This window comes from Pan paniscus, chromosome 1, assembly GCF_029289425.2.
Source record: "Pan paniscus chromosome 1, NHGRI_mPanPan1-v2.0_pri, whole genome shotgun sequence".
In the NCBI taxonomy this organism is placed as follows: Eukaryota; Metazoa; Chordata; class Mammalia; order Primates; family Hominidae; genus Pan; species Pan paniscus.
In genome coordinates this window covers 109779099-109792362 of record NC_073249.2, presented here as the reverse complement: position 1 = coordinate 109792362, position 13264 = coordinate 109779099, and the positions used below count along the sequence as shown (strand labels likewise).

Below are 13264 nucleotides of genomic sequence, written 5' to 3'. Positions count from 1 at the left end.
ACAAAATAGAGGAAAAAATTAGAAATTATTAGTGAATAATCAAAAAGGATTTCTCAGTTTAATAAATAAACCCTTGTAAGAAGTCTTCCTGGTGTAAATTAGGGTATTACCATTCTCCTTTAATGAACAAGGAGCAAACGGGTAGATACAATCTGGATAAAGATACACAAGTGTCAGGGAATTCTTGTGTCCATTAAACTTCTCTCCCCACCTCATCCATTTATGAGCCAGAGTATTCTACTTACCTACTTTCAGGGTCAAGCCTGAGCATACTCTGAACAGAGTTCCTGCTGTGGGCAAAATTTATATTAGCAGTGCCTGTCTGAATAGTACCTACTTCATCTAGTAACTGTGACAATTAAATGAGATAATTCATAAAAAGCAGTTATTACATTGCCTGCCTGTATTAGTCTGCTAGGGCTACCATCACAAAATATCACAGATTGGGTGGCTTAAACAATAGACATTTATTTCTCACAGTTCTGGAGCCTGGAAGTCTAGGATCAAGTGTCAGCAGATTTGGCTTCTCCTGAGGCCTCTCTGTCTTGTAGACAGCTGCCTTCTTGCTGTGTACTCACAGCATTTTCTCTGTGTGTGTGCACTCCTGATGTCGCTCCCTTTTCTTTTTCTTTTTTTCCACTGAGGCATTTTATTTGTAAGTATGTATCACATCCTTAGAAAAAGAATCCCAGGATTTTCCCTCCTGTATGTTTTTGTCTTACTTCTTTGTGGTCCATGATGCCAGCTTAGATTGTCAGTATAATGACACCAAACTGGCGAGATGGGAGCAGATTTGCCTGCCGTTTTTCTAGATCTTTGAGTTGCACATCAAATCTGGGCCTGATCACTCCATACTTGTTTAACCTGCCTGTGAGATTCACAGCAGTTTTCCCAGCTCTGTGATCATCAGCGATTTCAAATTTGCCAATGTAACCATGCTTCATCAACACAGTTAGAAACCAGATGATGACTTTGGAGCATAGCCTAATAAGAACCTGGCATTTGCCTCCTTTTCCAGTGTTGATGTTCTTGAGAGCATCAGCCAGGGCGTTCATGCATTCCATTATGGCAGCATGTAGAGATGGCGGAAGGAGGATGGGAAGGGAGGGCACATGGAGTTCCCCTTTTGAGGACACCCATCATACTGGATTTGGGCCCACCCAAATGACCTCATTTGACCCTAATTGCCTTTTTAAAGGCTGTATCTTCAAATAGAGTCATGTTCTGAGGTATCCTGGAGGTCAGGAATTTAACATATAAATCTGGGGTGGGGCGGGGGCACAGTTCCATCCATAACATGGGCATATATGAAGGAACTAATAAAAATTAGCTATTATTAAGTATGTGTGGTGGTCAGAGCAAATGAATATCAAGGAACCACAAAAGAAAAGACATGAACTTTGCTTTTTTCCCTCCATTTGACCAAGAATAGATGTTTAATGCTTGAACAGCTGGGGCACAACAGAAAATCTTGTCCAAATAGCTACTGATAGCAAACCAGGTCAGAGGACACTTAAAAACTAGAGCACAATGGCTCAGCAGGTAGATGCTGTTAAGGGAACAGAATTGGCTAATGGCCTCCCCAAACCACAGGTTACTATTTTAAATATTACAAAAGACCATAGATCATGAAAAGATAAAAAATAAACCAGTGTGGGTCCAATCTTCAAAGGAGGAGAATTGAGTGATAAAGGGGCAGTTTGTCTCCATGTGACTAAACTAAATTGCTGAGTGCTAGGGATGTTTTTAGGCTAGAGGTAGATTACAGTCTTTTCTGTCCTGGGGCTCTCAGGATAGAAACCGGTGTGTGTGTGTGTGTGTGTGTGTGTGTGTGTGTGTGTGTGTGTGTGTGTGTGTGTTTTCTTTCCTTCACCCTTAACTTTTTGTAGTCCTTGAAGACTGAAAACACCTGTGTGCTGGCCAGTCAGGCAAAAGCGATACAGACACATTTACTTCTAGAGCTACGTGGTGTAAACATAAAAGAGGGCTTTTCTGGGGAAACACAATCAGATTTCAAGGAGCAGGGTAATCTCTGGGCCCTTATAGCACTTAGGCTGGGTATAGCTGTACTGGACTCATCAGGTTCAAGTGTTCCAGTAGAGAGTGACCCTTCCCCACAGTAATGGTCTATATTATATCTGCAGGAAAAGTAGGCAACCATGATGCTATGCAAGCCCTCAGTTGAAGAAATAGCCCTGTTGGAAACTGGAACCCCCAATGCTCAGAAGCTGTTATTAGGTTGTTCTTCCAAGGACTTCCAGGGCCTTTCAGATGTATATCTGCTCAGATAAAGAAAAGGAATAATCAGACCTCCGGAACAGCCATTGTAGGAGGGTCAGGTAATCCTCCCTACATACAAATGTCATTGAACTATTGATCAGCTGAAACTGCAACACAAAGGGTGACCACATGGGTGTGGCCACATGTGCATGTTGCCAGCTCCCTGCCAGGTATGGGAAGAAGAGGCCTGCAGGACTCTGCCCAGATTTGCATTATCGCTCAGGTGAACAATTGCCCCAGACTCTCAACTAGTCTTCCTGCCTTCATACTTCCAATTAGTGATCCAAGAACTACCCCCTACCCCCCACCCCACCCTTTTTTTTTCTTTGAGACGGAGTTTTGCTCTTGTTGCCCAGGCTGGAGTGCAATGGCGCGATCTCGGCTCACCGCAACCTCCGCCTCCCAGGTTCAAGCGATTCTCCTGCCTCAGCCTCCCAAGTAGCTGGGATTACAGGCGTCCACTGCCATGCCTGGCTAATTTTTTGTATATTTAGTAGAGGCGGGGGTTTCACCATGTTGGCCAGGCTGGTCTCAAACTCCTGACCTCAGATGATCTGCCTGCCTCAGCCTCTCAAAGTGCTGGGATTACAGGCATGAGCCACCACCCCTGGCCCGAGAACCACCCCTTTAAGGGATAATACAAAAATACAAGTAATTTGCTTCAGGAAGGGGAGAGCAAGCATTCATTACGCCTGCAGGTTCAAAACAGAAGAGTGATCAAGTTGAGAAATAAACAAACAATTCTTTCCCAGGTCAATGTGTCATGGTGCGGTGGTTTGATCCAATAATTCTGGCAAAGTCCTATGCATGTTCTTGAGAGAAGGTGGGAAGATTGTCTTGATTGGAGCTGGGAAGACAGAGGGAAAATGGCCACTCACCTAGTGGGTTAAATAAGCCAAGAATCCTTTAGGACTGAAAATAGGTGATTCTCAGCTTTCTTTAATTAATGTGCAAAAGAACTTGGGTATGTACATAAGCTAAAAATTATTGACGATTTTTAATTTATGGAGAAAATAATTACTCCTAAATCCACCTCCCTAATAATGATCAAAATGTGTATGCTTTAGTCCTCATCCGTTTGCATACATATTTTGAAAAGCTGTGATCATAGCCTTTGTCTTGAATAAATGTATATTATTACATACCCAAATATTTGCTAATTTAGAAAACAATGGATTTACCAATTCCATCCATTTCACTTGAGAAATTTTCCATCTGGAGTACATCTTTCATTAGACAATAGTTCCTGCTGTTGAAGGCTGAAGTTGCAGCCTGGGTTATACCTCACACTTTTATACAAAAGGAAAGGTGTAGAATATGGTAAGGAGGGGTAGATTTTAAATGATGGACGCTAGATACAGGAGAAATACCTGGACTCTAGAAAATGAAAAAAAAAAGAACATCTTACTTTCATGGCACATCCTGGCTTATATTAAAATCACCGTTAAAATGGGGCTAATAATGCCTACTTTAAAGGGCTTTTTGAGGAATAAATGATGGGAAATTGCACTGTAAACTGCAAGAAAAACAACAAAAAAACAAAAACAAACAAAAAACATGATACATATGTAAGGTAGAACTGTTAGTGTCACTCATGAGTCTGTTTCTCTTGCTAAACTCCAAATTCCTGAAAAACCATTCCCTTACTTTTCATCTTTGTACCATCCCCACTCTCCCCGACTTCCCACCTCCTACCGCACCTCCTGCAGAGTATGACAGAGGCAGAAACAGCTCTTTTGGAGCTGAGAGAAACAACCAACCAATTTTTTCTAGGACTGTCAGGGATATTTCACCCAGAGTTTTACATGGCTAATGCGATCTAGGAGCTATTTTCAATATTTTATAAAAGTCTAACCTGAAATTATGCTGTTGTCATCAGTAAAGCTTTACAAACCAAATAAAACATCAAAGTTTTCTTTTTCCTTCCTTTTTCTTGTTTTTTTCTTCCTTTAGAATGGGGTTATATAAAGCAACTATGCATTTTATTGAAAAATCAATTATTACTTTAATAAATATTGTGAGATGCCCTGTCATAGTTTCAGAGGACAAAGAATGAATAAGATAAATCATAATCCTTGCTTTTAAGGAACTCATAGGGCAGTGAAAACAGACAAGTTTAACGTACACGTATAATATTGTATGACAAGGACAATAATAAGAACAATTACAATAAAGGAAATATATATGAGAGTCTTAATGCAGACTTTAGTGGGGTTAGGTGATCATGAAAGGCTTCCTGGAGGGAGTGAAACTTTAAAAGACCCCTGGGAGTTATCTAGGCAAAGGCTGTGTGTGAAGGACAAAGTGGGAGGCCAGACAATATGTTCCCTGCAGAGGGAGAAATATATGCAAATATCTAGAAGTGAAAGAAAACATGTTACCAAGAAACTGTGGTTCCATAGGACCCCAGTATAGAACTGGAGTACAGGAATGGGTAGAGAGAGGGTGTGGGGAAGTATGGCATTTTCCCTTTTTTTTTTTTTTTTTGAGACAGAGTCTCGCTCTGTCGCCCAGGCTGGAGTGCAGTGGTGCGATCTCAGCTCACTGCAACCTCCACCTCCCAGGTTCAAGCGATTCTCTCACCTCAGCCTCCTGAGTAGCTGGGATTACAGGCGCCAGCTACCACGCTCACTTAATTTTTGTATTTTTAGTAGAGACGGGATTTCGCCCTGTTGGCCAGGCTGGTCTCAAACTCCTGACCTTGTGATCCACCCGCCTCAGGCTCCCAAAGTGCTGGGATTACAGGCGTGAGCCACCGTGCCCAGCCTTTCCCCAACTATCATTTGGAAAAATTTCACACCTAGAAAACATTTGAAAAAATAAATGCAAAGAACATTTATGTTTGCTTCACCTAGATAATACACACACGTACACACACATACGTACACACACACACACACACACAGAGAGAGAGAAATGAATTGGCAAAAAGGTTAACATCTGGTGATTAGTTGGTGGTAGAGATTTCTTTTTTCTTTCTTTCTTTTTTTTTTTTTTTTTTTTTTTGAGAAGGAGTTTCACTCTTGTTGCCCAGGCTGGAGTGCAATGGCACGAACTTGGCTCACTGCAAACTCCACCTCCTGGGTTCAAGCGATTCTCTTGCCTCAGTCACCCGAGTAGCTGGGATTACAGGTGCATGCCACCACACCTGGCTGATTTTTGTGTTATCAGTAGAGACAGGGTTTCACCATGTTGGCCAGGCTGGTCTCATACTCCTGACCTCAGGTGATCCACCCACCTCAGCCTCCCAAAATGGTGGGATTACAGGCAAGAGCCACCGCACCCGGCCAGTGGTAGAGATTTCTAACACTCCTCAGATACTTCCTTCCCACTAATCTGCAAATGTAAATCTTTCTATATCTTTCATCTATTTTATACTTTTTTCCCTCCTTAGGAAACTTTGGAGATTGATAGTTCATTAAAAAGTTCCATTGTTATGTGCACACACTCTAAGAATATCTAGTGTAGATAAACCAGTGTTAGTCAGCCTTTCATGACCAACCCCCTAAGGAACAATTTTAGACTCTTTTTTTTCCTAATCACCCCTCAGGAAACTTTAATCTATCTATCTAGCTGTCTGTCTGTCTGTCTATCTATCTATCTATCTATCTCTGGTTTTGTAATACATATATATCTGTGCTTTGTACACTGAAAGAGAAAGAGCTGGGGATAGTGGTGTGCACCTGTAGTCCCAGCTACTTGGGAGGCTGAGGCAGGAGAATTGCTTGAGCCCAGGAGTTCAAGGCTGCAGTGAGCTATAATTGTGCCACTGCACTCCAGCCTGAGTGACACAGTAACCTCCCATCTAAAATAAAAAATGTTTTTTAAAAGTAGGATTTTTTTTAACAATCCAAGAACCAAGTTCTGTCCATTTAGGGGCAATATTGCTCCCACTTAGAATGTCTGAGATAAACAGATCTAACATAAAGAAGGAATAAATCAGAATATAATAGAATGAACTCCTATTACAATTAGTTTTTAGAAAGAATATTAATATAGTAATAACATATACATGTAAAGTAAGATAAGTTGTAAATTTTCTAACGGAAAACTGCTTGATTTTGCTGTGAACCTAAAACTGCTCTAAAAATAGTCTATACTTTAAAAACTATAATAATAAAAATATATATATTATCATTTCAACATGCAATTCATATAAAACATTATTAACGAGATATTTTACATTCTTTTTTTCCATAATGAATCTTCCAAAACCAGTGTGCATTTTCCACTTACAGCATTATCTTAATTTGGACCAACTACATTTGAAGTCCTCATATTGGACAACACAGGTCTAGAGCAATGGCAGTACCAAAGGTGGCTTGGAGGGACTTTACCCACCTAGACTCTTCCTACCTCACAATCTCTATCAGCATTGCTCCAGGCCACACTAGATGCATATATGAAAAAGTGCTTTACTCTGCAAATGCAGCTTCCAAACAAGTCTCTGAGCCTTTTTTCCACCCAGAGTGTTGCCTCTCAGCTCCTCAAACACAGAGATTCACCCGGCCCTCCCCAGTCCAGTGCTCCAGACAGTACCGTTCCAAAGATTTTCTTGACGGGATTCTGTCTAAAAGAGGGGCACGGAACACTGAAGAATAGAAGGGCTTTTATTACTTCAGAATTTCCTGAAGACATCATATACTCCTCATTAATAATAGGAGAAGGAGCTTTCAGGTCCTGAACACTGTGCAAAAAAGTGAAAAATTTATTAAAATGCAGTGCAGATTTAAATGCCATGTAGAAAATAGGAACTTAAGAAAAAAATAGTTGCTGTCAATATAGAAATAAATACCTAGGCTTTGCCCTAGTTGGTGGGGATTATTTATATTTCCTTGCATCTAGGAACATTTTTTTTTTATATTTCCTAGCAACATTCCTGGAACTAATGTATAGACCTCTCTGTATGCCATGATATATTATAACCTACTCATCCTCTAAATATTATTATCACGACGTGGGCACACTTTAGCTCAGAAAAATTAGTTGTCATTTGAATTAGAAAAGGCACTACATTAAATCATAGTCTGCCTTTATATATTCATCATTTTCAGGTTTTATCACTCAGAGAAGTGAGGAAAAAATGGCATTTATTTGCTTACCATTTTCAACAGCTCTTCCAAAAGAAGGGAAAGAAAGATAAAAAGTGGACGGACTATAAAATAAAAACAGACACAGTCTCACAGAATTCTGCAGAGAAAACTGCATGGCATGAGGTGGAATGCACGTTTAAGTTTAATTTATAGTCACAAAATTATTATTGCCTAACTCCCACCTGAGTCCTTTGGAACAAAGGAGGAAATATTAAATATTTAAAAATTAGGGCTGGGCATGGTGGCTCAGGCCTGTAATCCCAGCACTTTGGGAGGTTGAGGCAGGTGGATCACCTGAGGTCAGGAATTCGAGAGCAGCCTGACCAACATGGCAAAACCCTGTCTCTACTAAAAACGCAAAAATTAGCCAGGTGTGGTGGTGTGCGCCTGTAGTTCCAGCTACTTGGGAGGCTGAGACAGGAGAATTGCTTGAACTCGACAGAGGTTGCAGTGAGCCAAGATTGCACCACTGCACTCCAGCCTGGGCAACAGTGCGAGACGCCATCTCTAAATAAATACATAAATAAATTTAAATAACATTGGTAAAATGTTATATGGCATATATAATCTTATGCAGCATTTTTTAAATTAAGAGGTCTTCATGGAAAATTCAAAATATTTTCCATCTTTACATCAAAACCTTTATAAATTAAGTATCTAATATTTTAATATAATTTAATAATATGACATGATATCTGGTATTTCCTTTGAAAACCTCCAGCAGAGAAAACATCATAAAAGTTGGGGAAGTATATTAAACAAGAGTGACAGAATGCTGTAACTGGTGATGTTGAGTGAGGGGTACTTAGGGGTTATTTATACTTTTCCCTATGCTTGTATATATCATATATCTGAAGTTTCCCAAATAAAAAAGTTTAAAAATTATTGATGATAAATTTTAAAATATGTGAGTATTTTTAATTTAAAAAAATTATTAACTGGTTGTCTCTGACTCGAGGCCTGGCATGGGAGATTTACTATTTACTTATATTCTTGTAAATTGTTTGCATGTTTTTATCAGATACATTATTTACTCAAGAAAAAGTATATGTATATATGTATGTATACACACACATACCATACACACACGCACACACACACACCAGTATTTTGGTACTGCACTTACTGCCTGAGGATACGGGTTATGCATTTAACTTCTCAGTTGCTTGCCCTTAGGTAAGTTGGGTAAGTTACTTCTGAGCATTCTTATGGAAGAATAACATTTAAATGAGGTAATGCATTTGAAAATATCCAGCACAGTGTCTGGCATAATACTGGCGTTCACTTAGTGCTGGTTTAAATGATATTAAATACGTGGAGAAACTAGATTTAATATAGGAGGCAGGCCTACCCCTAATATTTGAGTGGCCATGAGCAAGAGGACAAACAGGGGCATCCAGCCCATGGCCTGTTCTCATCTTTCTCCATCCTACCAGAGGCCCTTGCATATGTGTGTGGACACTCCAACGGGCTTGATCAAGTTCCACCATCCCCAAAAGCTGTCCTTTCACCACTCCTGAGGCCTAAGTGTGTGCACACTTACCCTGCAGTCTACAACTGCATGGGCCTGGGAGTGGGCTTCTGGCTATTTGTCAAAGAATTTCGGGCTTGTAGGTGGCTGGAACCTAGTCTGAAGGAGGTGAGGGTGGGGTGGTGAGGGGAGAGATGTACTCTTGGAATTCCTTGGCCCATGGGAAGAGGTGTGGCTGGAGAAGGGCCAGGATGGGTTCTTTCAAAGCAAAGGGTCCAGGGCAAGTGCCACAGGCATCTGAATCGAAAAGCAGTACTGATTCAAGACAAAGTATTATATTGAACCACTCATTGGAGTGGGAGTCAGAAGACATGGATTCTTGCCCTAATTCTGCCAGTAATGTCATACGTGACCTTAAATCAGTGTCTTTACCTTGCTGCACCTCAATTTTCTCACATATTCATTTAATAAATATTTATTGAGCCCCAACTATGAGCCAGACATCCAACTAGACACTGAGGATATACAGAAAACTCAACAGATTGCCCTCATTGACTTAGCATTCTGACAGAGAGCAAGATAACTGGGGCAAACATATTCCAAACGAAGGGCCCCTTCTAAACCAAAACTTTCCATTCAAAATCAATCTTTAAAGTTGTCACGTTTAATAAGTACTAGTAATGAAAGAATCCTAAAAGGAAAAAAGTGTTAAATTATAATGCAATATTATCAAGAGCCTTTTATGATCAATTCTCTAACACAGCAGCATGAGCACTGTACTAATTTTAATCACAAGCATTATTGCCAAATGCAGCACGAAACTCAATCTCTAAAATGTGCCATTTTCTTACAGTTACTCATTTTACTTATGAATATTTTATATGGAAGATAAATTTATGTAAAAATAATATAATCATAACACATTTATCCACATTTTAAAAATAAAATACATTAACAGAATGTAGCAGGTAATTTTTAAAACATGTTTTTCAAACAACATTAATATTGAGCTCTGTTATGTAATAAACATAAACAAGGGAGTTCAGAGAAACAGATGAATAAAGTGTAAATGTCTAAGAACCGCTTATATTTATATCAGACCAACTAAGATTGGGTGCAGCTTCCTGTCCTGACTACATCAACTACAGATTGTTTGGGGTCATGACAGACAATCGATCAGACAACTAGGAGTCAATTGAGAAGAGCTAAGGAGTCTGTCTTGGATAAAACAGTACAGAATTTTTTTCTAAAAGGATAGTTGTTAATAATGGAACTGATATCTTGTGTACTTCTACTTTGACCTAAAAGCAGTTACACAAGGAGAGTTCCAAAGCTCACATTATTCTAGCTGTTTCCTTCTTACCTTCTCAAAGTTGAAGAGTTGCCCATTTTCACAAAATGTCAATGATAAGGGACTATTTATACTTGTTAGATCTCACAACTAGAGTCCTCTCGGGTAAAGTGAACTTTTAGATAAAAATAAAAACACCCAGCATGGAGTGTGCCCTGGAGTCTATGCAACCTAGCCCTCCCTTCTCTGTCCGTCTTGGTTCAAAATAAATAAAATAGAACAAAGGAAGCTGAGTTTTATTCATAGTATAGCGTTTTTATTGAGCTGTTTCCACTAGATGGCACTAAAGATTCTGTGTTTCAGGAATCAGGCCCTTTTAAAAAAGAAAATCAGAAGACAAAAATGATCTGTCTGAAATAAACAATAAATTTCTCCAGTCATCTGTCCTAATGATCAGTTTCTTAGAAATGAAACATGAATCTTGGCCATTTATTCACTATCAAACATTTATTAAACCATATTAAGTTTCAGACACTGTGCCCAGTATTAAGGATGCAGAAACAGGACAAGGTCCCTTGTGCTTAAGAGTTCCCAGTGTGGAAGAGGAGGGGAACAGTGAGAACAGAGGGCTGAATCAGACAAGCGAGTAGAAAATTGAAATGCAGAATGTTAAAGACTTGATAGAGATCATCACAGTACCATGGGTAACACACAGAGGGATGCCTAATGAAGACTTGGTGAATGGAGGATTCCTAAAGAAGTTGATGTCTAAACTGAGCTTTGAAGAATGGGTTGGAATTCGTTAGGCAAAGAAGAGTGGGCAGAGTGTCCGAAGCAGAATAAGTAGTAGCTTGTATAATCATAAAAGAAGGCTGAAGCCCAGTGTGCATGCTTGGGTTTGGATGGGGCAGTGCAAGAAATGAGGTTGACTGGGCTGGCAGAGGCAGGGTCATGGGAAACCATATATACATATGAGATTATATATATCACTCTAAGACATATGGAGTTTTATCCTGAAGGCACCTCCTACTCCTCTCCCCCTAGTTCATTCTGATTTTGTCACACTGGCCTCCTCACTGTTGCTCAAACATGAGTAGGCACATTCCTCTCTCAGCAAGCACTAACTCTTCCCTCATCCGAACTACCTTTTCCCCACGGGTCCCTCCTTCACCTTTAAGTATTTGCTCAAATATCACCTTCTCAATAATACTTATCCTGACCACTCCAGTTATATTGCAACACCCTCATCCTGCACTGGATGCTCCTCACTCTGCTTAATTTTTCTCCATAGCATTCTCACATTCTAACATACTGTATAGTTTCTGCAGTTATTATATTTATTCTTTTTTTTTTTTTTGAGACAGAGTCTCGCTTTGTCACCCAAGCTGGAGTACAGTGGTATGATCTCCGCTCACTGCAGCCTCCGTCTCCCAGGCTCAAGTGATTCTCCTGCCTCAGCATCCCAAGTAGCTGGGATTACAAACATGCACCACCATGCCCAGCTAATTTTTGTATTTTTAGTAGAGACGGGGTTTCGCCATGTTGGCCAGTGATCTCAAGTGATTCGCCCACCCCAGTCTCCCAAAGTGCTGGGATTACAGGCATGAGCCACCGTGCCCAGCATATTTATTGTTTATTGGCTGCTTTCCCCTACTAGAAGGTAAGTTCCATGAGAGCAGGAATTTTTGCTTGTACACATAGTCAAAAGTCCTGGCACATAGGACAAAAGTCCTTTTGCCTGGCACATAGTCAAAAGTCCTTGCTGTCAAGGAACTTATTATTTTAGTAGGGAGTAAGTTGTGAAGACATTTGGGAAAATCATATTCCAGGTACTCAAAGGATATTAAATGAGTAAACATAGGCATGGAAGAGCTACCAAAGAGCATGATCAAACTGGAATTGCAAAAAGATCCCTAACAGGATTATAGAGAATGAATTGAAAACAGGGAGTGAATTCAGAGATGATGTAGGTAATAATACAGTAAAAAGAGCCCCCATGTAACAAGTGGGCTCATGCTTTATAAATCACCTCCAAATCCCACATCAATCAAGGGAGGATGAAAAGGTTAAAAAAGAAGAAGAAGAAGAAGAAAGAAGAAGAAGAAGAGGAGGAGGAGGAGGAAGACGAGGAAGAGGAAGAAGAAGCCACCAGCGTAGTGGCTCATGCCTGTAATCCCAGCACTTTGGGAGGCCAAGGCAGGTGGATCACCAGAGGTTGGGAGTTCAAGACCACCCTGACCAACATAGTGAAGCAGTGTCCTGTAGAGAAAAAGAGAAATGGTCAGAGCGGCAGGAGGTAGAAGAAAAATCAAGAATAGCATATGGTAACTGAGGAAGAAGAAAGTTTCAAGAAGAAAGTTGTCAGTGTCAGACCAGGCGCAGTGGCTAATGCCTATAATCCGAGCACTTTGGAAGGCTAAGGCTGGAGGATCACTTGAGCCCAGGAGTTCAAGACTAGCCTGGGCAACATGGTGAGACCTCATTTCTACAAAAATAAAAATATTAGCTGGGCATAGTGGCACACACATATAATCCCAGCTACTTGGGAAGCTAAGGTGGGAGGATCGCTTGAGTCCAGGAGATTGAGGCTGCAGTGAGCTGTGATCACACCACTGCACTGCAGCCTGGGCAATAGAGTGAGACCCTGTCTCAAACAAGAAAAACAAACTGAAACAAAAAACTGTCAGTGTTAAAAGCTATAGTGAATTCAGTTAGTTAAAAACTGAAAAGTATCCAATGGATTTAGCAAATGTGAAGTTATTGGTAACTTTGGCAAAGGCAAGTTCAGAGGAATGGTGAGAGCAAATGCCAGATTGCGCTGTGTTTAGGAGTAAAATGCAAGGAAAAGAAGAGATGCAAATGTAGACTATTCTTGTCAAGCAGCTTGGCTATAAAGAAGTAGAGAGAGATTGGGAGCTAGAGAGGGGCATAGGGTAGAAGGAGAGACTGAAGCATGGACATGAGCGGAAAGAAAGATCCACCAGAAAGAAGATAAAGACAGAAGAGAGAGAGGAGGCAGGCAGGGCTGAACTTCAGAGCACAGGTCTCAGGAGAAAGGAGTCTCCTTCCTTTGAAGGAAAGAAGGAAGGATGGCAACAGAGACAGATGGAATGGTGAAAGATAAGTCTG

The 13264-nt window shown here is 40.4% G+C and overlaps 1 protein-coding gene across 1 annotated transcript; it reads right to left on the bottom strand.

Annotated features, from left to right (window-relative positions):
- Positions 1-420: 420 nt before the first annotated feature.
- Positions 421-1064, bottom strand: LOC100976037 (small ribosomal subunit protein uS8-like). Its single transcript, XM_034929790.3, has one exon. It carries the CDS (start codon positions 1062-1064, stop codon positions 747-749), a length of 318 nt encoding a protein of 105 aa, XP_034785681.1. The 3' UTR covers positions 421-746.
- Positions 1065-13264: the final 12200 nt, after the last annotated feature.

What these genes read in the sequence shown, in the direction of transcription:
- LOC100976037 (XM_034929790.3), bottom strand. Translation starts at nt 1,064, where the DNA reads ATGGAATGCATGAACGCCCTGGCTGATGCTCTCAAGAACATCAACACT.